Source organism: Polyergus mexicanus, unplaced genomic scaffold (assembly GCF_030449975.1).
Source record: "Polyergus mexicanus isolate NDT 795.1 unplaced genomic scaffold, iyPolMexi1.0 SCAF_10, whole genome shotgun sequence".
In the NCBI taxonomy this organism is placed as follows: Eukaryota; Metazoa; Arthropoda; class Insecta; order Hymenoptera; family Formicidae; genus Polyergus; species Polyergus mexicanus.
In genome coordinates this window covers 8,937,566-8,961,564 of record NW_027223330.1, presented here as the reverse complement: position 1 = coordinate 8,961,564, position 23,999 = coordinate 8,937,566, and the positions used below count along the sequence as shown (strand labels likewise).

Below are 23,999 nucleotides of genomic sequence, written 5' to 3'. Positions count from 1 at the left end.
TATATATATATCTCCACTCTACATATATATATATATATATATGTAGAGTATAATATAGTATTAATAATATATAATATTAGTGTATAAGATTTCATATCCATCTAGCTCTCATAATTAATTACTAGTTAATGATACGTAAATAACAAATAGCTTTGACTGTTTATCAGAAAATCTTTTCGATTTAAAATTCGTTATAATTAGACATGTGTGAGTTTTTCGAAATTTTACATATCACATCTTTTGCAATTTTATTTTTGGAAATCATTCGAGTTATTATGTTCGGATCGCCCTTATTTATATAATTATATGACAAACATATTTTCAAGCTAAATAAATGTTTAAACCTGTAGCTTTTATGTATTCTACATTCGTAAATTTTCAAAGAATGCAAAAATAGTTTATCTAAATGATATAGATTAAGTCCTAATAGGTAAAAATAGGGTAATGGTACACATAGTTATGTGATTATTCTATATTTTCATATTTGCATTTGAATGTAATACATTATTTGCACTAGGAAATAATCGTTCACTAGGCACTTTGATCACAATTATGCACAATTCATTTTGTGCCAATACCGTTGAAGTCTAGCAACGATTTCAGTTTTACAAGTAAAGAAGAGAAAGATTCACATATTTTGTCACTGTCCATTAAAGAAATATTTTTGCATAACAATTATATTTTTAAACGATTTTTTGAGATTAAGTATCTTAAAAAAAAACCGTGGCTTTTTTTTTAAATAAGAATAGAAATATATATATGTATAATATATAATGATGCAATTGATATATAAAACATTACTTTTTATTATACGCGGTTTAGAATATTGAAAGACAGATTTTTTGCTTTAAAAACGTATTACTCAATGAAGATAGACAAGCTGTAATATATTGAAAAGCAGTACCTCTCTCTTTCTCTCTCTTAAAGCTCCCATTTCTCCACATTCTAAGCTACATTAGATAACTATGGAATTGAATGTTTATTATGCTTAAGCTTTTTAAGCTCATAATGTAAGCTCATGATCCAATGATTAGAATATCCAATTGTAGCAATGTAATATAGAGAATTTAAATTTTAAACATATTTTCTATTTACACAGTACATATATATTCCAATAAGTTAATATATTTTTAATATCTCGGCAGTTTTATCTCACATATACAGAGAGAATAACAAAAGCTGAAAATACTTAAGCTACAAGTTTCTTTTAAACATCTCTCCTATTGTTCCGAGCAATATTCCAAAAATAGTCGAACATTTCTTTCAAATAAGTACTTTGAACTTTATAGAGTTCACAATTTTCGAATACTCGCACATCTCCAATTATTACCAGTCATAATAACGACCGTCGTCATAAAGACGACCCTCATAAAGCTAAAAAAAACGATCTCAAATTTATACAATATTCAATTAAAGCTGATATTTTATTACGATTCTACTTTCGCAATGGACAAACCATTATTTTTTGTCTGGCTCTTTGACAGTTGTAATTTTTTTGCTTTGGCATCTGCCGTAACAGTCATCTACCGAATAAAAAAAAAAAAAAAAAAACCAGGAACTGTCCTTCCATAAATAAGATAATAAACAGTGACAATAAACCTGGAAAGTGTCAAGTGCAGCTTTTCTTAAAAACAAAGATTTTTATTTAACGATTATCGCGCATTTCTTGATGATAAGAAAATTATTCAATATTCACAATATATGTCTCTCAAAGAGTTTTAATTAACTCGATTCAATTAAGAACGTAATTTAATCCCTGTCATATTCCTTTCATACGCAGCAAATATTAATCATACTATATCTCGACCCAATCTTATAGTATACATTTTTCCATATACAATTTTAGTGATTAATAATTATGTGTATAGGTGTTATATGCGAGCTTATACGCATAAATCTAATTTGCCATTGGAGATATGTAACAATCTCTTAAGATGCATAAAAAAAGCATCATAAAGAAAGATAATTTTATTGATTTGCCTATCATTGGTAAAGTTTTAAGCTTTGTAGACAATTATCAGATACATATTGTAATTGAATGTTTTTGCTCGGTTTTTCATGCATTAATAAACCACACATCTCGTTACATTAATTAAGCAAGACACTTGACACTGTCAGTGATTAATAGAGACAATGGAAGAAGTTGCTGCAGAATGACTTTCTTGATACGAAAATTGCGGAAAATGTTCTTGTTCTTCTGCTATAGAATTTAAACCTCCTCCACTACCTAAACAGCCCTGATCCGGGGGCGTAAGTTCAACACTTTCGCCGGTAAATTCACTATCAAAATATCGAGTGTCAATATCTGAAGTCACTTGCGGCTTAAAAGGTGGAGGAATCTTCTTCTGGACAAGATCCGTCCAATTGATACACGAAAAAAATGCGTGATTCATGATGTCTTTCGCATCATTGGGCCCACCACCTAATCTTCTACTTGGATCCTTTATTAACAAACCTATAAAAATAATTCAAAAGTGAATTTTTTCATATAAAAACACTGTGATTACGATCATTAAAATAGTATTTACCACCAAGCATATCTCTTGCTTCATTACTAATCGTCCTAGGAAACCTTACTTCTTCCAATAAAATAAGCGTAAATAGCTTTTCATGATCTTTGTTATAAAAAGGTAATCGACCACACATCATTTCATACATGACTACACCCACACCCCACCAATCCACAGCTCGTCCATAATCATTATCTTCGAGTACTTCTGGTGCCAGATATTCTGGTGTTCCACAAAATGTCTTTGTTGTCCTTCCTACAAATATATCCTATATATATATATATATATATATACATCCTATAATCAACTGTATATGTTAAAACTTATTCACAATATTTTATTAGTTTTAATCTTTAGCTTTAAAAAATATAATACAAACCATATGTAATGTCTTCTTTACATAAACCAAAATCAGCAATTTTTATATGCCCATCTTTGTCCAAGAGAAGATTTTCCAATTTTAGGTCACGATATATAATACCTTGCGAGTGCAAGTAACCCAAAGCCGATATAATTTCTGCACCATAGAATCGAGTACGATCTTCACCAAATACTCGTGACCGACTCAAATGAAAAAATAATTCGCCACCATTTACATATTCCATAACAAAACACAATCTATCTGCCGTTTGAAAGCTATATTTTAAAGACTGAAAATTAAAAAATATTTTAATTATTATTACAAATGCAGATAAATTCTAAATTATGAATTGTTAAAGGATATTTAATATAAAATGTCTACTCAAATCTTGTAAAAAAATTCCCTGATCTTTCAAATATTTTTGTTCAAAATTCCAAATAAAGAGAACATTTTAAAGATTTTTCTTAAAATAATTCTTTTTATTATACGCTTTTCATTCATATGAAGGAAAAGCACAAAGCTACTTAAGTTTCAAATGTTAAATTTACAAATGTACCGGGTAAAAAAAAAAAAAAAACGAATTGCAAATTGCTTACAGTATAAGAGCAAAATTATTAAAGAAAGAATTTTTAAAAAAATTCCTCGAGTCTCAATAAAATTCCAAAAGAATTCCCTGATTTTCCCAGGTATAAAAAAATTCCCTGAGAATTCCAAGTTTTGCATGTTTTTCCAAAAAGTAAACATCCTGTTAATAATCAATAATAGTAATAATGATACATTAAATATTTTAAACAATGTACGTACAATTAAAAAGGGATGATTAGTAGTGCGTAATACTCTGTTTTCGGTAAGTGTGTGTGCCACTTCATCTTTACGAATAATAACTTCTTTTCTTAAAATTTTGATAGCATACAAATGTCCCGTTGCTTTTTCTCTACAGAGAATTACCTTTCCAAAAGTTCCTTTTCCCAAAACTTTTAAAAATTCAAAATTCTCAAGTGTCTGAAACAAATAAAGGAAAAATTTATAAATAAAAATGATTTATACATTTCTGTATACACACAGATATACACATACACACATATATGGAGTACTCATATACTCAGCACAATGTGTTTCCTAAAAAAAAAAAAAATGGTAAAAACAATACATCTAAATAAGCAAAAGAGATTCAATAACTTACTACTTTCTTTTTGCCAGTACTTTTACTGCTTGAAGTTCCTTGGACACTGAATTTTGCTGATAATTCATCAATACTACCACCATCTAAATCTGTGGATACAACACCTAAAGAGCTACAAGAATCAGACCTAGCACCTATTGACGATTCCATATCGACATCTTCTGAAGAGGAAGATTGTTGCATTTGGGGTTGTTCATGCTGCTGATTTTCTTCATTTGCTAACCTATTTGCTACATATCTGCAAAAAATACAAGGAAAGAGTTTATATGAATATTGTACACAATATAAAATATAATATTTTGAAGCTTAACAGATTGTTGTTAAAATAGAATATACACCTGATTGCTGCTACCCAGTCTTCCCTTTCTTGTTCTGTTTCTACATGAAATGTCCTTTCGATTACGGTTGTCCATTGCAGGCCTCTAATAACAAATGTATATGGTTTAGGTCTATCCACTGACATTATTTGGCATCCACGTACTGTAAAATTATTTAATGGCTGCGTAGATGTTTGAGTAGCCATTTGTGGATCAGGTTTTGCCTTGAACCCGACCAGTGTACCATCATCTCTCAAGACAAAATATCTCGATCTCCAATTTTTAATGTGTTCTCCTACAAATATAAATTATTTCATATTTTACTTTCTGTATGTATCCAGAAATATTATGAAAAAAATAGCTTCTAATTAAACATCTGATTTTAATTCTAATAAGAAAAGCAAGTTTCTAAACCCCTAAACTTTTTAAAATATTCTGTACTTATATTCACATTATCACCCAAATCTCACATTTACTAGAGCTAATATAAAATTTCTTATTAATATATCCAATACGGGATAAAAAAGATAATTACCATGCAAGAATTTATGACGTAAGATATAATGAATAAAAAAAAAAAAAAATCTAGGAAAGTCAATAGACATTATGCTCCGAGGCTTGTTAGATTTTGTTCACGATGTGCATTACAAAATGCACATCATAATAATACCATTAGACATGAAAATATGCGAGCAGCGAACTTTTTAACTATCGCAAAGACGTCGTGTTAAAGAGAACGTAACTTGCAGTCGATATTTTCGTCTCTCATCACGAACATCTCGCGTGATATAAACGCGAATATATCGATACATGGGGGTTTTAGCTTCGGTGTTACTCTTGACATTGGTCACGTCAACGAGAAGGTAGCTGAACGTATACCACGTGTTCGTGACATACGCTCGACGTAGACATGCCGAGGAGAAACATGCGACAATCACGAGACACATTCGCATCAATCGAGTAAACATTGCGCAAGACGTAAATATTATGAACTGCTCTCGGCGTAATAATACCGCGTTTTTGGAGCCAGCCTTCCTTGACGATTCGCTGACCGCCAACGCTACCGCCGACGCTACCGCCGACGCTACCGCTTCCGCTGCCATTGCCGCCGCTGCCACTGACACCGCCACTACCGCTGCCGCTAACACCGCCACTACCGCTGCCGCTAGCACCGCCAACGCCGCCGCCACCACCGGACGCTGCGACGTTCATCGCCGCGTCCCCCATCACTCTCCCGTCTTTGCGCACTTGTCGATATTACGCGGATGCCCCAGGTTCCGCGTTCCACCGGGAGCCTCACAAAAATAATGGCGAATAACACGCAATAGCGGGAGTAGTGCGCGTATACAAACTTGAGCAATCATAGATACGCGTGTGGCAGATAATGCATATGTATACACACAGTGATCGTCGACGTGATCACGCTGAACCCGAGGACCCCGAGACGTCAGAAGCGGCGCGATCATCGCTCGGCTCTAAAGTCCAGCTTTCAACGAGCCGTCACGACGACTCGAGAGAGCAGGGTCTTTACGATTGGACCTATTTTCAAACTTACGGCGCGTCTAATCTCACTAGACATTTTCGAACGGATTTTACGCATCGTATCTAGATATTCGTACGTCGTGATTGTTTTCAACGATTCCATATATATATATATATATATATATATATATATAGAATATTGATTAATATATTATATATATATATATATAATATATTGTATATATCTTATATTGATTAATTTATCATCATCACTATCAAAAGATATTGTAGATGATTGTTATTTTATATTAATCTCATACGTGTTTAATATTTTGCACATATCGGGATATTTTTATTTACATAGGGACTCTAGATACATAAATAGATTCTCTCTTTCTCTCTCTACTTACTGTATGATGAGTGGGAGAAGGAGAAAAAAGTGGACTATGCGCGAAAGACTCCAAACTCCAAGTTGAGGTTTGAAGAACATGTAAAAAAAGAGAAGGTGGAGTGTTCATATCTTCGTCTTGGACAAAAGAAAGCGTCCAATATCTGCGACATATATGAACAAATTACATATAATTTGAGGATATATTCACTTTTTAAATTTAGAAAAATGGTTACATCGTGTTGTTTATGTTCGAAAGAGTGCATCCCTTTTAATCCACAACGGTCATTTCACAGGTTATAAAAAAATGTAGACATATATATAGTCAAAAATGATAAAATAATAATTACGATTAAGATAATTGAGGAAAAAAATTATTATTTATATCCTAATATCTGGTTATAACGAGAAACATAGCTAAAGATCTGATAAACTGTGTATATTACGATTAAGAACTATTGATAGTCTATACTATAAGATTCAATTTATTTATTTTCTTAATCCTTAAGTAATTTTTAATAATATTTGCTAATTAATAATAGAGTTTTACACGTCAAAGTAATGGAAAAATATGTTATTAATTTAATACTGTAAAATTAAATTTTTCCAAACTATGTTTCACATTTACTTCAAACATTCTTATATTGTTTTATATTCTACATTCTTTAATAACTGTTTCAAAATTTATACAATGTTTATAGAATACCAACAGATGAACAAATGAAGAATAAATGGTTTAGTATAATTGGCCGTACTGTCTCTTACAAAGGGGCCAGAGTTTGCAGTGATCATTTCACAGAGAACGATTTTCATAAAGTAAACCTATACTCGAGAATCAGAAGATTAAAAAATACTGCAATTCCTTCTGTTTATATCAAACAAAACAGGTAAGAGAAAAGTTTTTTATTAAAATTATAATTACATAATAATTGTTTGAAACATTTTGCTTCTAGTAAAGATAAAAAGAAAGAATCATCTACATTACAAGAAACTAACATGAATGTTTCTGAAATTGAATCTCAAAATGATTCTGAAATTGAATCTCAAAATGAAAAGGATGCAATTTATGACAATACAAAAAATTGTGAAGAAAATGATACAAGAAATGATATTGAAAGCATAAAAAGGTAAGAGTAAATCAAATATATTTTCTTTAATAATGTTTAATAATTTTTACTTTTAAATAATGCTTTTTTTCTGTAGCGAAAATATGGAACAGAAATCAATCCCTGTTTTGAATATAACTGAAAATTTAGTCAATGCGTCTCTAAATTCAGAAAAGAAAATAAATATTATGTCTGTGAATAATCAAAAAGATAATTTTGTGAATAATAATAGTATAAGTGGAAAAAGGTAAGAGAAGAAAAAAAAAATTTTTTTATTTATATCATAAATATTGTAAATAAATTTTCTTTTTTTAGGAAATTACCATCGTCTACTTTAGGGAATTCTAAAATTAAGAAAATTTTTGTACATATGTCCAAATATAATATAGAATGTTTTAGAAAAATAGATTTTTCTTCGGATAAAAAGTGGTCAGCGTTTTTAAGGTATATTGCCTATAACAGGCATCAAAATAAAATTTTGGCACAAAAAAACAGACGTTTGGAAAAGAAAATGTACATACTTCAGGATATGTTGGAGGAATTAATATAATCTTAGATGAAATAAGTGCTAAGAAAAGTTTATATATATATATATATATATTAGAATAATTGCTAATTATACATCTTTGGACATGGATATTAAAATTGATTTTAATGCATTGTTATGAGAAAAAAATAAAATAAAAAGAGAAATATCTATATCATGAGATGATGGGACAATCTCTTTGCTTACGACAATCAAGCTGCTTAATCCTCAATCGCTTACATATTTCACTGCAACGAAAGATATCATTAGATCTCTCGTGAAATAGTATAATAGAAAAAAAATTACTAAAATTAGAGAAAAAATAAGTGATATATAATAGTTTCTATCAGTCAAATAAAAAAGAACAGTTATTAATAGTTTTTGCTCTATTCTCAATTTATTACGCTTACATTTCCTATATCTTTTCGCACGCGCGCATTCCAGTCTACATTCACATATATACATATATATTGTATATATATAATATATAATATTATATATACTCATAGACATAGTATATCTAGACCGAGCGTTTGCCTTTATTAAGAAGTGGTGGTAAAGATGCACATAGAAAAGGACATATTCTGTTTCGTGCCCCTTGCGTTCTCTCTCTCGCTCGCACAGAGCATAGCGCTCTCTTTCGTCAAGTTACGTGCGAGCGAGAGAGAACGCAAGGGGCATGAAACAGAGTATGTCCTTTTCTACATGCACCTCGGCTCCCACTCCTCGACACTCGGTCTAGATATATTATGTTTATATATATACACAATTGTGTGTAATATATAAAATATAATAAATGCTATATTAAATATATGTGTATATGTGTTTATATACACATATATATACACAACATATACATGTAAATAATAGCAAAAAAATTGGATAATTTATGCGAACCTTAAAAATTCGTAGCATTTGATTATGACGAGTCAAATTTGTCGAGGTCGATTATCTGGTCAATGACGCATCATACACGCACACAAAAGTCTTGTCTGGAGGTATTCCATCTATCCATATTGGTGTCCTATATATGTAATATAGCAATAAGACTTGTCATGTTTACACAGTGCTTGTCACACTAGTACTTTGTTACATTGCCGTCCTCTATATAAATCTCATAATTTTATACATTTTATATTACCTTTTTTATATACCTGCCAAAACTAACTCGCATATTGAATCATAAAATGTTTGTCTTAACTAGAAATAAATTCCGAAAAATTTTGGTAAAGTATTTATTTAACATATGGTGTGTGTTATATAGTGTATATATTTTCGATATTTAATTTTTAAAATCTGATATTTTTATATTTGCTTTTATTTCCTTTTTCTCTGTTATGTATATTACAGATAAGCCGTGGAGGAGTCGCACTAATACAAGAACTAGCTAGGTATTAGTGTTTTGTTTTTATATTCCTAGCAACAGAGAGACACAATGTGTTTTTCATTTTGTTCGTCATTTTTCTACTTTGGAAACTTACATTTATTATTAGTTATAATATGAAAGTTAGTTATTATACAACTAGTGTCATATAAATTGAATGACTTTAATTTAATGATTCTGTAAAATATTTAATTTTGAAAATATATAATTATCTAATAAAAGTAAATATTAATGTATACGCATTTATTTCAGGAGTACTGTATCATTATATGATATCCCTGAATATCAATATCTGCAAATTAGTAAAGTTCCAACACTGCATTTTCAAGCATCTTTACCACGATTACCAATACCAAAGCTTGAAGATACATGTAGGAGATATTTAAATGCACAGAAACCTCTATTGAATAATGAGGAATTACAATACACATCATCCTGTGTCTCGAAATTTCTTGTTAATGAGGGGCAAAGTTTACAAAAGCAGCTGATTCATAATAATGATGAAAATCCACATACTAGTTACATTAGCGAGCTATGGTTTGATATGTATTTACGAGATCGCAAGCCTTTACCCATCAATTACAATCCTTTCTTAATTTTTATACCAGAATCCGATTCAAAATATGATGCACAATTGGTAAAGGCGACAAATCTCGTTGTGTCATCATTGAGATTTTTGAAATCTCTCAAAAATAACGTTTTAGAGCCAGAAGTATTTCATATGAAACCTGAAAAATCGGATACTGAACTGTTTCGCAATGTCACAAGACTGATTCCATCTCGCTTTAGCTGGTATGGTGCTTACTTATTTAAGGTAATAACAAATTTTGTTTGTGAAACATTATAGAAAGAAATGAAATACAATAATTATAGATTGAAAAAGAAATAATATTAAGTATAGAAATAGAGCATGTTTAACAGCATGTTTAAAAACAATTTTCATTATAGGCTTTTCCTTTGGATATGTCGCAATATAAAAATCTATTTAATACGAGTAGAATACCGGAATTGGAGAAGGATGTAATCTTCCACGATTCTTCAGCAAAACACTTAGTTATCCTAAGAAAAGGTCATTTTTATGCATTTGATGTTCTAGATGCAAACGATTCTATTCGTAGTCCTAGAGAGATAGCTGCATGCTTAAAAGCCATATTGGAAGATGATAGGCCATCAAATAAACATCCAGTGGGCGTTCTTACGACATCAGAAAGGAATCAATGGGCACAAGCACGTTCACATTTAGTCGAAACAGGAAATAGGGAAATCCTTAAGAAAATTGATTCAGCTATATTTGTAATGAGCTTGGATGACGAAGTTATTGATACTGAAAAGAACAAATTACTTAGAACATATTTACATGCAGATGGTACCAATCGATGGTTCGACAAGTCTTTTTCTCTCATTGTTTCTAAGGATGGCTACAGTGGAATCAATTTTGAACATTCGTGGGGTGATGGTGTTGCAGTACTCAGGTATTTTCAGGTATGTGTATTAGATAGATATTATCCTAGTTTTGGAGACATATTAATGTAATCATAGTAAGTTTCTGTGAAGATTGCAAGATCTTAAAAATCTTCCTCATTCTTTAGGATGTGAAGACCGATATATCTAAGAAACCTAGATTTCATCCTAATGAAGTAAATGAACTTGCAAAAGAAAGTGTAAACATCGAGAGATTACAATTTTTTATAGATGCAAAAAGCGAAAATATTATTAATCAACAAAAAGCAAAATATCAAGATTGGATCAATCGATTGTGCATTGATTATATAATATATGAAGAGTTTGGTAAAAATCAATGTAAGAAGTTCAGGATAAGTCCAGATGCTGTGATGCAACTGGCATTTCAATTGGCATTATACACTCTAGAAAATAGAGTGGTTCCAACTTATGAATCTTGCAGTACAGCTGCATATAAACATGGCAGAACAGAAACCATTAGACCTTGTACATTGGAAACTAAAGAAATATGCATCGCTATGACTCGAAAACAAACTAAATTCTCTAAATCAGACTTAAAAAGAATGATATTCGATTGTAGTAAAGCTCACAATGTGCTTACAAAAGAGGCTGTAATGGGTAAATAGTTCAATATTATCGCAAATTTTGAACAAATAAATTTAAAAAAATAAAGAGAAGGTATATAGATTATTCCACAATATTTCTTATTTTACAGGCCAAGGATTTGATAGACATTTGTTTGCCTTGAGAAAGATTGCAGAGAAATCAGGTTCTATTAAGCCAGTCATTTTTCAAGATCCAGCATACGACGCTTTAAATTATAATATATTGTCTACATCCACTTTATCAAGTCCAGTTGTACTGTCTGGTGGATTTGGACCAGTAGTATCTGATGGCTATGGAATAGGGTAAACTATTCATAATGCATTATATTAATATCGAAAATATCGCAATTGTTTATACTAATATATTATTTTTTTTGGAATATATCGAGATTTAATAAATATGAAATTAATATAATGTATATTGTTTAGATATATGATTCAAGATGAACGATTGGGCACAGTTGTGACAAGTTATGAAGGTAATCGTAATGCCAATAAATATGTACAAACATTGGAACATGCATTCAAGAGCATCCATGAAGTGCTATGCACATAAGCATATTGTGACCAGACATATTTAGATATATTTTTTTTTGAAATCATTGACAATTATCACATTATACAGATATATTATACATTTACACAAGAAAATGTTTACAATCATGTTACCTATATCAGAGGTAGACATATATATATATATATTATATCTCCATTTTTTTAAATATTAGACAAAAAAGCAAAGCAAAATGCTACTTTTGATAAGAAACTTTTATATACAATTGTTGAGAATAAATATTTTTAATATTTTTTATACACAATTGATAATATGATGCTACTTTTTATAATCATCCAACAATTTTTCTAATATAATTAACTAGTGATTATATATATATATGATATATATGTATATATGTATATATGAGGATAAATTATTACAAATATTATTTTATATTACTCGCACATGTGAACAAGAAAATATGTACATTGACTTGTGTAAAACTAAGCGCTATAATATATTCAACATGTGAGACAAAAAATTATATTGGTTTCTAATATTGATAAAAATTCATATCTCTATTATATAACATATAATTAAGCTTAGTTGTTTTTCTGTTTCAAAAGAAATGGAAAAATATGTCTAATAACATAAACAACAAAATACAACATTCATCAGTTATAGATATCAGGATGAATGTTAAATTAGATCATCATGAAAGTTGCATAAGTGGAATTGTATAGATACGCAATAATATACTAAATTCATATATTGGTATCTAGAAATTTTTTATCATTTCATGACAATTTCATAAATATGCAATTATTCTTTTGAAATTTTTTATTGATGACTAAATATGGAATGGAATATTGTGATCTCTTATCACTTATAGCTTGTCACCCATCTTTATTTTGGATGTCTGAGAAAAAAGAAAAAAATATTTTATGAGTAATTAATATATATATATATAAAAAAAAAACAATACATAGTATATATATATATATATATATATATATATATATATATATTTATATATATACACATATATATATATAATATTAACTTACCATATAAATACCGACAATTAAGCCAAAAAGTCCTATAGCAGAACCAAAAATCTCAACTATAAGTATCTTTACGAAAAGAGCAGAGTTTGCCGCATCGGCGAGAGCTGCCCCCGAACCTACAATGCCGACTGCTATGCCACAGAAAAGATTGACCAAACCAACGGAAAAACCAGCACCAAACATTAAGTATCCAGCCAACCAGTTCTGATTCTTAAGCAGCTCATTATTCATAATCTCCTTTTCATCGAATTTGTCGAGCATTCCAGACAGAACAATGGCAGTAATCAGACCATAGATAGCTACAGCCTCGCAGAATATCACAGAAATCAAATTCTTTGTTTTGATCCTAGGTGCTTTTACACCTCCACCAACAATAGATACTCCTGTTGTATGGATACCTCTGAAAAGATAAATATTATGATAAGTATAAAATTTGATGCTATTCTAAGATTATAATATATTATCAAACTTACAATGCTGCGCCTACTACAGACAAAGCTACTGACAAACCTATGCCCAATGTAGCCCACATATATGGAGAAGTATTTGACAAGAACCTAGATAGGAAAATAAATATTTTAATATCTTCATGTGCTAAGAATTCAGTATCAGGATCAAGATATGATATATAAATGTATGATTATACGTACCATGCAATGCTAATTTGCTCTCCTTTGCCAGTAAATACATAATACAAAACTGTAACATAAAATATATATAATAAATTCTTTATATGATTCTTGAACAGTATTAATTCAGTAATATAAATGTGCTTGACATAAGAATAGACAGACAGTGGACACACTGTATAATTCAGTAAAATATTCATTAATTTCAATTCAACATTTCTTCGCGAGTTTATCGCATGTGTCTACATAAATTATTCTTGATATAAATACATATATATAATAAAGCCATACCTAAAATAAGAATTGTGATCGAGGAGGTGACCGCAAATGTGCTACCCAAAATATATCTCATTGTAGCCATGGTAAATTTCATTCAATACAAATTATATAAAAATACTGTGAAATTACAATCGACACTCCGGAAAAGTTAAATAGCCCGGCGCGACGTTTTTTCTCCAACAACTTTTTAATCTCTGCATCCGAAATGCCGAAAGAAAATTTCACGCGCTGTCGCTGTCATGTGATGACTGCTGGCGGTTCTAGGGTTGCGTTCGGAAATCTACTTGTCGGGTGAAGTAGCATTCCGATTGACCAATCAGAATAAAAAGATTTCTTTGTTTCTATTGGTCAAGCAGACGCTACTTCACTCAACGAGTAAGATTTTCGAACGCATTCCAAAGGTGCGCTAAATTTAACAGACAAGTTTGCTACTGTAATTACTTGAGATTTCTTTTGATATTTCAATCAATGAGATATTGACATTACGAAAGATCCTCGATAAGGCGACAATTGTTAATTTATTGCATTACTTAGGCTGACGGCTATTTTACTTTTGCAAAATTATATACAAGAATAAAGTCTTGCAACAATTGCATTGTACGTTGTAATAATATTTTGTGTCATCACCAAAATGTATTTGTATCAAAGACTATAGCAGTCTTTCGTTATTATTACGATAGATATTAGCAACGAATTTTATAATAAGTTTTTTATTAATTTAGTGTTAAGCGCGTATTTGTATGATAAATTCCATCGGTCCAAAAAAAAAAAAACCATACCAGACATCTATGCTCGATCTTTTCTAAGCTAAATTGTTGAACATCTCGAAAGAGGGGACAAATACACGTCGGACCATCAGCCTAATTTTAGAATTCGTCCCATTCGACTCTCTCCATTCCGCGCAGACACAAGCGGGTCCGGTAGATGTTATATTAAATATTCAATCTGTCCCGATAACAATTATAGAATGTCTTTGACGAAGAACGGGTAAGCCAGCCGAAATAAAAAAGTTAAAATCGTTTTAATTGAAATCTTGTCACATATTTGTTCAGGATAAGATAATTTTTTCTGTATAATGATAATGATAAAAATCAAATAATGATAAATCGCGTCCTCTAATTATATATTGCCTCTTCTATGCCTCGGACCAACCGTCGCTCGTACTCTATTTCGGTTTCTACTATTCAATTTACAGCGATAAATTTAGAGCAATAGGGAAATACCGCAGACTCGTCTGCGAAAAATTAAGGTCGCAATACGCCGTCTAAATGTGCGCATTTAACGCACGAGGTTCCGTGTGTCCCGAACCGACAATCTGCATATCTTCAAACATGCATTCTGTAACGTGTATATATTATTTTAAGACAATGTTATAAGTACTAGTATATGATATCAGAGATGCATCTCTATACCAAATAAAATTAGAAAAAATACATGTAGATATACGAAAAATACATGTAAACTCGAAAACGTATAATATATAATTACAATAGACAAATGTATATATTTTTTCTTCAAAGCTAAAGCGAAAAACAGGTTTCTCGATCTAATTAAAATAATTGAGAAATGATAAGAGAATCTCATACATTTTCGAAAATGTTCTTATACAATTTGATTTCCCAGAGATTGCTTCATTATATTTTATTTCCCATTGTACTGCCCATAATTTCTTATTTCTGTAAACTGATTATCATTTCTTCAAATTGAATATAGAAGTAAATAGATATTTTTTGTTATCTTTCTCGTTTCTCAATACTTGCTCTTGATAATGCCCCGACAATTTCTTAAAAAAAGATCCATTTACATGTTTATTTATTAAATTACAAAAACATCTCGCCTTTTTGACGAACTTGGTCGTTTTGTTCTTGCGAGGAACGCGTGTTGATTTGAATCGCAAACTTTTTTTTACGTTTCATATTGCATTCGTTGTTTGTGTTACAGAAACGTCTCACTCGACGAATTTCATCATGCCGTATACGACAAAATCGTTTCGCAAGAGCCGTTTGCGACTCGGTTCGCAAAATTGTCCACATCAGGCGATAGGCGAGGAATGGTCGAGATGCTTGTAGACATGTCCTATGTAGCGGGCCTGAAACCGAGCGCTTTGTATCAGGGTAAGAACGACGCGCAGGCCGCGCGATTGTACGAGACATCGCTTAAAGCGATGGCAGCTGAATCTGGGGACGAGCACGCGAAGGAAATTAGAACGTGTAATATTCTCACGAAAGCACTGTTTGCGGCCGGTGCGAACGGTAGAGTGTTCCTAGATGCGCTCTGCGAGAGCGCCAGGCGTTTCTACTGTCTGAACGCTTACGCGAGCTGTCTGCGATACTGCGAGTGCATGCTGGCGCTTCCTGCGAGTTTCTATAACGACTCCGAGGAGAATGTCAAATACTTTGTGCAGCGTAGAAAGGAATGCTTGCAGCTAGAACGGGAATGCTCCCGGAAATTGGAGAGAAACGCGTCTAGGAAACGCGGCGAAAAGATGTCTTCTTTCTCTTCCTCCTCATCCTCTTCTTTGTCGCTTGGGAAACGCGCCGCCGCGATGCCCGCCGTCGATGGCAAGCCGCACAACTACTTCACGAGTTGTCCGGATAGCGTCGAGCTGCGTTTCGATGGGGCTAGGGGCCGGCACCTCGTGGCTACAAGAGACATCAAACCGGGGGCTGTACTCATTGTCGATCGGCCGTTTTCCTTTAGCACGGACGCACCGGCTCTCGGCAGGAATTGCTTGCATTGCCATGCCACACTTAAATTAGAAGACAGCGTTAAAATCCCGTGCCGTAATTGCCAAAGAGTTAGTAGAGCGCATGATTATACTCGCGCATGCACATATCAGCAACATCCCTGCAAGTTTTTGTTAATTTTTCTTTTTCATACTCTCATCATCCCCTTTTATGCATCCGAATTTACACGCTATAGATATGATTTCTTCAACATAAATTTTTTTTTTTGCATTCTCCAGGTATCTTTTTGCACAGAAACGTGTCGCAAGAAAGCGTGGGAGATTTATCACCAGTACGAATGCTTGGTATTTGATTATTTCTTCGAAAATTCCTCAAACGACAGATGCCAGAAAACGTCTCACCTCTTGTTAGCCTATCGCATGACAGTTGTACAAGCGTTATCGCTGCAAAATAGTGCAGAAACAGGGCACATTTTGAATCCTGATTTCTTACAATATCATTCTAGTAAAAGTATCGACGAAAACATCAGTAAAAAATACACGAAATCAGTATCGACACAGACGTACAATCCTCTTGATTACCGAACGGTATTCCAATTGGAGACTCATTGTGCCGATGTGGAACCTAACGTGAATCTCATTCGCACTATTCAAGCGATCTTCCTCGCGAAATGTTTGATCTCCGTTCTGAGCAAACTAGATATCGTCTGTACGAAGGAAACGTTTATTCCATTGGCTGTGGCTATGTTGCATCATTTGCAGGCAATTAATTGCAACGCATACGAGATTGTTGAGAACATTCACGAGGAAACGACGCGCGTTTGGGAACCCAGAAATATCGGTGGCGCGATTTATACCACAGTCAGTCTAGTGAATCATAGCTGTTATCCCAATGTAGTTCGTCACTCTTATCCCAATGGTGAGCGGTCCGAAAAATTGATGAGGAGGATTATCTTGATACAAGAAATTTGTATGGCGTTGAATAAATTATCTTTTTACAGGAATAGTCGTGGTCAGAGCACTGCGTTTTATCGGCAAAGGATGCGAGATACTCGATTGTTATGGGCCTCAATTTCTTAGCGAGATCAGATTGACTAGACGCGAACTCTTATGGAAGAAATATCGATTTCTATGCGAGTGTGACGCTTGCACGCAAAATTGGAAATTTCCACTGCCTGAGACAATGTATTACAAATGTACAACGTGTTCCGGACCAACAGATATTTCGGTGGTAAGTGCAAACGTTTCGCAGAAAGTGGCAAATCAACAATGTACTAAATGCCAAAAAATGATCGATCTAAAAAAGCTCGAGAAACAACTTCGTAAATCGATTCAAAAGAGATTGAGCGCTGTCGCTAAAATGTATCAGGGGAATTACAGAGATGCGATCCCTTTGCTATATGAACACGCATACTTTGTCAATAAACACTTGGTTGAACCTAATATCGAAGGTATCAAAACAGAACAGTGTATCGTCCAATGTTATAATTCTTTCGGCTTAATCTCTGTGTAATAATTTCCGTGCCTGCTTGTAACACATACAGTCATTTATAAATAGTTTATTTTAAAAACTACTATAAATGATTGTTATTTAAATATAGTAGCGAAATAGTTATTTAATTTTTTGTTGTCAGCTCTCTGCTTTTTACAGGTTTTGTAAAAAGACGCGACGTATATAATTCGCATAAGAGTATACTTTCAGCTATTTTAGAAAAGATTTATAAACATAGAAAAACAGAAAATGTTCGCGGCACAATGTACTTAATTCTTAAGTGCATTATCATTAACAACGCAAGACAATGCAAAATTAGATTAAATGATGAAGAAGCATATATAATTCCATGTAATAAACATAAAAAAAAAAAAAAAAAAAAAAAAAAAAAAAAAAAAAAAACGAAATTATTCCATTTTTATACAATAAGTCAGAGTACATATATTAATGATTAGTATATAGAAAATCAAGCTTAAATTATATATCTTGCAAATCAAATAATAATTCAACATTGTATAAATGCGCGTTTTATGTATGATATTATGTGCTTTCTTCATGCTTGTACAATAAAATTAAGTAATGAAATATATATCAGGACCATTGCTTAAATTGTGATACATATATACCTTACTTGCATGAGAAAGATAAGAATTATGTACAGTGGTCCATCATATACATTAGTAAAGTACATCCTTTAACTTAGCTCATTAAAATACAGATGTAATACCTAAATTCAACTAGGATCCAGTGGTTTAGGCAGTTGATTACCACATATGTGTCTCCCTAATTTCACTAATAATGTGATTGGCTTGAGTTAATGCCTGCAAAATAAGAGCATCTGTTAGAAATCAAAATTCCAATCAAATAAATTTATGTAATCTTTTATAATACCTTAAGCATGTCTGCTGTTTCTTTACGTCTGACAGCAATGTGCTCGCTTTCGACTAATAGGGCCTCAACCTGATCCGATTTATACAAATGTGTGACAAGTTCGCTTTGTAAATTATCTTTTACATAGTTGACTAGAAAATGCATAACAGCCTTTGGTACACTATCCTGAATGGACTTTCGTACAATATAAAAGTATGATCTTATGAGCCTTTCTGTAAATAGAATCAATAAAAGTGATTAAAAGATTAAAATTAAAATTTCTTTATATATGACGTGTAATATAATACATATCTTCTTACCGATAATATCACAGTCCCGGTGTTCACGCTCGCTAAGCTTTCGGGACGTCTGTATTGGCACTGCAGGGAGTAGATTTACTGGTTTTTGTTGCGGGGATGCTTTTTGTAATTCAATCGGATGCGGAGAATTACTATTTTCGCGCATTCTGACCGGAGAACCATACATCGAACTAGTCGACTCTGTTTTTCCCTGGAGTAGCAAGTTAGTTAGCAGCCAGTGATTTTGCTGTCCTTGCTGTTCCTTAGTCTGATGAGAAACAGAGTTCTCATCTTGATTATTGAGTGATCTTTTTACAATCTGTTACAAATATATTTCATTATTAATTACACAAACACATCATACAAAAATTAAAAATAGTGTGAGTGAAATAATAAATAACTTGATAAACATACGCAAATATTGTCATCTGCATTTAAATCATTTAGATCCAAACAGAGTAATTTTACAATAATGTTAATCATATACATAAAACAAATGAAATTTCAAAAAGACATTAAATAAAAATTTATTATTTACTGTGTCATTGGTGATTATGGTACTGGATGCTGAAGGTAATTGTTTGTTGTGCTTCAGATGATCTACGTCAGTTTCCTTTAATAAGGACGACACAAATGCTGCATCTTTATGAAAATCGGGATGCTTAGTATTAATATACGCCAATTCTATCGCCACCAAGTTTTCTACCTTTTTTTTTCAAGAAATCAAGTTATTAAGTATTGAAAGAACACATAAATATAAAAGTATATAATAAATATTTTACCATTGAATTGGTATGTGGGAGCCGTCTACGTAGTAATTGTGTAACAACATCGACAATACGTTCGTGTAGTTTAGGGAAACGCAGCATCTCCTGCTGCACCTCGGTGCCACAATGTTGTATTATACTTTGCATTTCTTCATGCACGAGCTCTACGCATCGTAACGAAGGATCCTCCAATTTTCGTATTTGACGTTTGACTAGCAACTCAAAAGAAACTTCTGGCACGAAAAGAGCCGGTCTCGGACCGGTTGCATTGCGAATAGCAGTTAGTATGTCCATTTTACTGAGGTCCGCCAGCGGATTAATTGAGTCAAGTCTTTTGCCAAACGTTTCATGAAATATATAGCAGATACGAGCGCCGCCATACAGCTCTGTAGTTTCTATATGTTTAGAAGTACCTTCTATCGTAGCACAATAACTGTTTGCAAATTTTGTGATTATTTGCAACAAGGTTTGGCTTTTATCCTCGACGTCTCCGCCATAGGAATTGAGAAGGGTTTGATATTGCGCGACCATTGTATTCACTCTATTCTGTTTTCAAAAAACACAAGTTCTACCAAATTATGTTCATTTTAGTAGATTCTAACTATACTAGCTGTGATTCGACAATTATTAACATTATTACCTTCAATTCTGGTAAACAATCCCTGATATGTTGCATAAGTAAACGATTGAGAGTTTTTGCTAAATAAGGAGTCCCATTTCTGTTTGCCAATGTTGGATATTTCCGTTGCAAGAATGTAGCCTCATCTTTCAGTGCTTCCTGAATACTCTTGTTATTCATTATATCTTGCTGAGAACGATTAACAACGCCTATAATACCTAGTTTAACTGGGATGACTCTACCACATAGAATATCTATGGCATCGGTTCCTAAAAGAGAAAGAAAAGAAAAGAAAATGTATTTAATGGCGTTATACAATTAATATTATATTCACGACAAAATGTAAGATTGTGGAAAATTAAATTTACCAGCATCCATAAGATCTAATTTTGTAACAACAGCTAGCGTTCGTCTGCCATCTGGATCAACATCTTTACTTAATTTTAAACTCTCACTTGTAGCCATATCAGTATTGGCAGTGACAACTGCTAAGATTATAGAATTAGGACTACATATGTATTTTAATACAAGTTCACGAATCTGACTCTCAATATCCTCTGGTTGATCACCCACTGGTACTTTTGTGATACCAGGTAGATCTATGAGTGTCAGATTAACAACTGACGTTGAATATATTTTAAGATTAATCGGTTCTGGACAGATGCCTTTATTTGCACCAGCCATTCTATCAGTTTCAGCTTCAATTTCTGCACGAATGTCATCGAAATTTTTGTAGATTCTGTTCTTTGTATGCAGAAACATTCCCCATTCCTCCACATCAAGAGTACCATTCTCCGCACTTCTATGTTCTCGATCATCCTTTGGCGTATACACAAGTTGTAATATTAATGGACGTCGTGTAACAATACCAGTCCCTCGAGGTAGAAAGGAGCGTCCCACCAAGCTCTCTATTACAGATGACTTTCCAGAGCTCTGAAAAACACAATATTTGTTATTAAATCATCATTGAAGAATGTCTATAGATTATTTCATTCGGATCCCTTTTTCTAAAGATATTGAGATACTGATAATTTTGTTTTTCATCTTTTGATTACAGATACAAAAGAAAAATAAAATATAAAGGAAAACTATAATATTCATATTATTTTGATTTGGGTATTAAAAGAGCTACGATATCATCTTCCTCAACTATATCTTTCGCGCGAATGCAAAAGACTAAAAAAATCGCGAATTTTATAGAATGTGATTGACCGCCATTACATTATTCGTGACAGAAAAAATTTAAATATCCATCGAACGGTGAATGATATATCGATCTGTTCTTTCCAACTGTACACCGCAAACTTTTCTTCTTTATTTAAGCTCTGTATTTATCTCATTTTAACAACGCGGAGTGTCCGAACAAGAAGAACAGAGTTGCTATATTATTACAAATCAAAGATAAGAGAGAGAGAGAGAAAGGGAGACTCGACTAACCTGCGTACCCAGGACGACGATTTGCGGCAACTGTAACGCAGTAGCACCGACGGTATTAAACACGTCCTGCAGCTTGTTTATCACAGGTATCAGAGCTTCCATGCTGGGAATAAATAGATAATGAGCGTCTAGAAGATAAATCGATCGAAACGATCGGTCAGTCGGTCGATTAAGACGAGGCCGGGTGCAACAATTCGCTTCTCCCGAATCGTTTCGATTTGTCCCGCGACTCTCCTCCACCTACGACAACCACAGTATTGTTCCGTGTGACATATGACGTGTGACAGCTGTGGGGAGATTAACAGACACCGGTCAACGCGTCGACGAATTTAATGTCGAAGAGAAAACCCCAACTTTTCGCTCCAAATCACCACCGGAATAACGCACTGACTTCGACCCCTCACACCCCTTACTCATGCTCACTCTCACCCGCTTCGCCCTCTCCCTTCGTACACGCGTGCGCACTGTCGATCGCATACGATGCGTATGTGTATATGGGATCTGTTCTTTATAGCTGAACTGACTGCACTAATTCAGAGTTTATCTTTTTCTCTCCCCATTGAAAGGAGAAAGATAACCTCTGAATTGAATCATATGCATGTCTAACGTAGCGAATCGTCGTACGAAGGACACTAGATAAATACATTGTTTCTGTTCTTGCTTTGTATTCGAGCCGTGTATTCGAAAAAGAAATTATTTCTATTTAACTTTAATCTTTCCTTTCTTCTCAAATCTATTAATACGAAAAAAGGATATTAGTTTTAGCGTATTTGGTATATCTATATTGGCGCGTATTCTTTCATTTGGCGCCTTTTTCGGCGCTAAAAACGGCGGTTTATTTTTGAATCTTGACAACTTCATTCCGTTCATTTGTGTAGAAACGCGTCGATGGACACGCCGGACTGTGATGTGATAGACAATATTTGCATTTATTTAAATTATCTTTATATATATATATATATATATATATATTGTTCAATTTACGTAATCGGATAGAATGGAATTATCTTTGAAATCATCTACAAGATTCAAGAGATTGCGCAGTATTTGCGCGATTATACACATGCATGGCGATTATCTTCTTCAAATATGTTGATCACGTAAGTAAAAAAAAAAAAAAAAAAAAAAAAAAAAACCGAGAAATATATGACAGTTCTTGTACGAAAATTACATAAAATCACGATCATGAAACTATTTTTCTGTACAAAAATTTGTTTATACGAGTTTCACATGAAATATCTTCAAAAATAAAAATATGCAAGAAAATATATAGCGTAAAGAATTATATCAAAATGAATGTATTTTTGTGAAAATAATGCAATTTTATTAAGAAAAATATTTTCATTCTGTATATTTGTTATCGAAATGTGAAGAGGCGGTGCTTAAGATTAATCTAGTTTGCTTGATTTCGATGAATAATTTCTCTCTTTCCTTCCCCCCCCCTCACCCTCACCCCCCCCCCCCCTCTTTCTCTCTCTCTTATATTAGAGAAATTTACGAGGTATGGATATAGTATATCTCGGCAATAAATTATACGCTTATTCAAATTACGAATTCAAATGAATTACATCATATTAGATATGTTCAAAAATCTTATCCGTGAATAGAGTAGCATTTAATTGACCAATCGGAAAAGATTTTTTTAATTGGCTAATTAAACGCTACTTTGCCTTATAGGCTGCGGTCGAGAAGACGCTAGAAATGCTTCGAAGCGTTTGGTTGACCAATCAGAACACAAAGAATGAAGATTTCTTTGTTCTGATTGGTTAATGCAACGCCTGGAAGCATTTCTAGCGGCTTCCCGACCTCAGCCATAGCTAGATGTTCGAACACACTCTCAATATTTAGTTTGGTCCCGGATAGAAGATGTCGTTGATATTAGATATTTCAAACAACGAAAGTTGTGTAGTTCACAGTTCAGTTATGTGTAAAACAGTTTAAAAATCTGGCCTGAATTACAATAAGCTTCAAAAAGAATATAAAGAGACTGTATTGTGTTCCTAAAGAGACAAATATTTAAAAGAGAAGGCGAAGA

General features: G+C 32.8%; 6 protein-coding genes across 12 annotated transcripts; 3 read left to right on the top strand and 3 right to left on the bottom strand.

The window, feature by feature from the left end:
- Positions 1-63: 63 nt before the first annotated feature.
- Akt (Akt kinase) lies at positions 64-5,818 on the bottom strand. The gene is made up of 7 exons (XM_070302535.1): positions 5,385-5,818; positions 4,393-4,666; positions 4,055-4,292; positions 3,676-3,873; positions 2,890-3,160; positions 2,529-2,765; positions 64-2,455 (listed from the first exon to the last, which is right to left on the bottom strand). Exons 1-7 carry the CDS (start codon positions 5,596-5,598, stop codon positions 2,115-2,117), a joined length of 1,773 nt encoding a protein of 590 aa, XP_070158636.1. The 5' UTR covers positions 5,599-5,818; the 3' UTR covers positions 64-2,114.
- LOC138936814 (uncharacterized) lies at positions 5,390-8,075 on the top strand. 3 transcript variants are annotated; one of them, XM_070302540.1, is made up of 6 exons: positions 5,390-5,986; positions 6,218-6,537; positions 6,943-7,128; positions 7,195-7,368; positions 7,445-7,594; positions 7,663-8,075. In XM_070302540.1, the coding sequence occupies exons 2-6, from the start codon at positions 6,470-6,472 to the stop codon at positions 7,895-7,897; spliced, it is 813 nt and encodes a 270-aa protein (XP_070158641.1). In that variant the 5' UTR covers positions 5,390-5,986; positions 6,218-6,469; the 3' UTR covers positions 7,898-8,075. The 3 variants fall into 3 exon arrangements, with proteins under 3 accessions (XP_070158641.1, XP_070158642.1, XP_070158640.1); XM_070302541.1 differs by lacking the exon at positions 6,218-6,537; XM_070302539.1 differs by lacking the exon at positions 5,390-5,986 and having other exon boundaries at positions 6,137-6,537.
- Positions 8,076-8,721: 646 nt separating this feature from the next.
- On the top strand, positions 8,722-12,280 carry Cpt2 (Carnitine palmitoyltransferase 2). Of its 3 annotated transcripts, none has more exons than XM_070302879.1 (7): positions 8,722-8,871; positions 9,224-9,264; positions 9,510-10,071; positions 10,206-10,739; positions 10,847-11,336; positions 11,434-11,626; positions 11,753-12,280. In XM_070302879.1, exons 1-7 carry the CDS (start codon positions 8,833-8,835, stop codon positions 11,877-11,879), a joined length of 1,986 nt encoding a protein of 661 aa, XP_070158980.1. In that variant the 5' UTR covers positions 8,722-8,832; the 3' UTR covers positions 11,880-12,280. The 3 variants fall into 3 exon arrangements, with proteins under 3 accessions (XP_070158980.1, XP_070158978.1, XP_070158981.1); XM_070302877.1 differs by lacking the exon at positions 8,722-8,871 and adding an exon at positions 8,923-9,099 and having other exon boundaries at positions 11,753-12,279; XM_070302880.1 differs by lacking the exon at positions 8,722-8,871 and adding an exon at positions 8,923-9,122 and having other exon boundaries at positions 11,753-12,279.
- Positions 11,029-14,064, bottom strand: LOC138937026 (V-type proton ATPase 21 kDa proteolipid subunit c''). The gene is made up of 5 exons (XM_070302881.1): positions 13,807-14,064; positions 13,537-13,585; positions 13,360-13,443; positions 12,887-13,286; positions 11,029-12,738 (listed from the first exon to the last, which is right to left on the bottom strand). The coding sequence occupies exons 1-5, from the start codon at positions 13,886-13,888 to the stop codon at positions 12,706-12,708; spliced, it is 648 nt and encodes a 215-aa protein (XP_070158982.1). The 5' UTR covers positions 13,889-14,064; the 3' UTR covers positions 11,029-12,705.
- A 595-nt stretch (positions 14,065-14,659) lies between these two features.
- Positions 14,660-18,318, top strand: LOC138936942 (SET and MYND domain-containing protein 4). Of its 2 annotated transcripts, XM_070302734.1 has the most exons (4): positions 14,663-14,781; positions 15,736-16,591; positions 16,760-17,399; positions 17,482-18,318. In XM_070302734.1, exons 1-4 carry the CDS (start codon positions 14,762-14,764, stop codon positions 17,991-17,993), a joined length of 2,028 nt encoding a protein of 675 aa, XP_070158835.1. In that variant the 5' UTR covers positions 14,663-14,761; the 3' UTR covers positions 17,994-18,318. The 2 variants fall into 2 exon arrangements, with proteins under 2 accessions (XP_070158834.1, XP_070158835.1); XM_070302733.1 differs by having other exon boundaries at positions 14,660-14,781; positions 15,736-17,399.
- Positions 15,485-22,387, bottom strand: Drp1 (dynamin related protein 1). Of its 2 annotated transcripts, XM_070302736.1 has the most exons (9): positions 21,965-22,387; positions 20,896-21,460; positions 20,549-20,796; positions 19,924-20,454; positions 19,680-19,847; positions 19,163-19,460; positions 18,864-19,075; positions 18,700-18,793; positions 15,485-16,543 (listed from the first exon to the last, which is right to left on the bottom strand). In XM_070302736.1, the coding sequence occupies exons 1-8, from the start codon at positions 22,064-22,066 to the stop codon at positions 18,737-18,739; spliced, it is 2,181 nt and encodes a 726-aa protein (XP_070158837.1). In that variant the 5' UTR covers positions 22,067-22,387; the 3' UTR covers positions 15,485-16,543; positions 18,700-18,736. The 2 variants fall into 2 exon arrangements, with proteins under 2 accessions (XP_070158837.1, XP_070158836.1); XM_070302735.1 differs by lacking the exon at positions 15,485-16,543 and having other exon boundaries at positions 18,484-18,793; positions 21,965-22,386.
- Positions 22,388-23,999: the final 1,612 nt, after the last annotated feature.

Excerpts from the sequence above, each read along its gene's own strand:
- Akt (XM_070302535.1), bottom strand. The coding sequence starts at position 5,598 with ATGGGGGACGCGGCGATGAACGTCGCAGCGTCCGGTGGTGGCGGCGGC. Across the intron at positions 3,874-4,054 it reads GTACTGGCAAAAAGAAAGTA|ACACTTGAGAATTTTGAATT; the intron begins GTAAGTTATTGA and ends TATTTGTTTCAG. Across the intron at positions 3,161-3,675 it reads CTAATCATCCCTTTTTAATT|TCTTTAAAATATAGCTTTCA; the intron begins GTACGTACATTG and ends TTTAATTTTCAG.
- LOC138936814 (XM_070302540.1), top strand. The coding sequence starts at position 6,470 with ATGGTTACATCGTGTTGTTTATGTTCGAAAGAGTGCATCCCTTTTAAT. Across the intron at positions 6,538-6,942 it reads CCACAACGGTCATTTCACAG|AATACCAACAGATGAACAAA; the intron begins GTTATAAAAAAA and ends CAATGTTTATAG. Across the intron at positions 7,129-7,194 it reads GTTTATATCAAACAAAACAG|TAAAGATAAAAAGAAAGAAT; the intron begins GTAAGAGAAAAG and ends TTTTGCTTCTAG.
- Cpt2 (XM_070302879.1), top strand. The coding sequence starts at position 8,833 with ATGACGCATCATACACGCACACAAAAGTCTTGTCTGGAG. Across the intron at positions 8,872-9,223 it reads CACAAAAGTCTTGTCTGGAG|ATAAGCCGTGGAGGAGTCGC; the intron begins GTATTCCATCTA and ends TGTATATTACAG. Across the intron at positions 9,265-9,509 it reads CTAATACAAGAACTAGCTAG|GAGTACTGTATCATTATATG; the intron begins GTATTAGTGTTT and ends CATTTATTTCAG.
- LOC138937026 (XM_070302881.1), bottom strand. The coding sequence starts at position 13,888 with ATGAAATTTACCATGGCTACAATGAGATATATTTTGGGTAGCACATTT. Across the intron at positions 13,586-13,806 it reads GATCACAATTCTTATTTTAG|TTTTGTATTATGTATTTACT; the intron begins GTATGGCTTTAT and ends TTTATGTTACAG. Across the intron at positions 13,287-13,359 it reads TCTGTAGTAGGCGCAGCATT|AGGTATCCATACAACAGGAG; the intron begins GTAAGTTTGATA and ends TTATCTTTTCAG.
- LOC138936942 (XM_070302733.1), top strand. The coding sequence starts at position 14,762 with ATGTCTTTGACGAAGAACGG. Across the intron at positions 14,782-15,735 it reads ATGTCTTTGACGAAGAACGG|AAACGTCTCACTCGACGAAT; the intron begins GTAAGCCAGCCG and ends TTTGTGTTACAG. Across the intron at positions 17,400-17,481 it reads TCGTCACTCTTATCCCAATG|GAATAGTCGTGGTCAGAGCA; the intron begins GTGAGCGGTCCG and ends ATCTTTTTACAG.
- Drp1 (XM_070302736.1), bottom strand. The coding sequence starts at position 22,066 with ATGGAAGCTCTGATACCTGTGATAAACAAGCTGCAGGACGTGTTTAAT. Across the intron at positions 21,461-21,964 it reads TCGTCGTCCTGGGTACGCAG|AGCTCTGGAAAGTCATCTGT; the intron begins GTTAGTCGAGTC and ends TGTGTTTTTCAG. Across the intron at positions 19,461-19,679 it reads CCATAATCACCAATGACACA|ATTGTAAAAAGATCACTCAA; the intron begins GTAAATAATAAA and ends TATTTGTAACAG.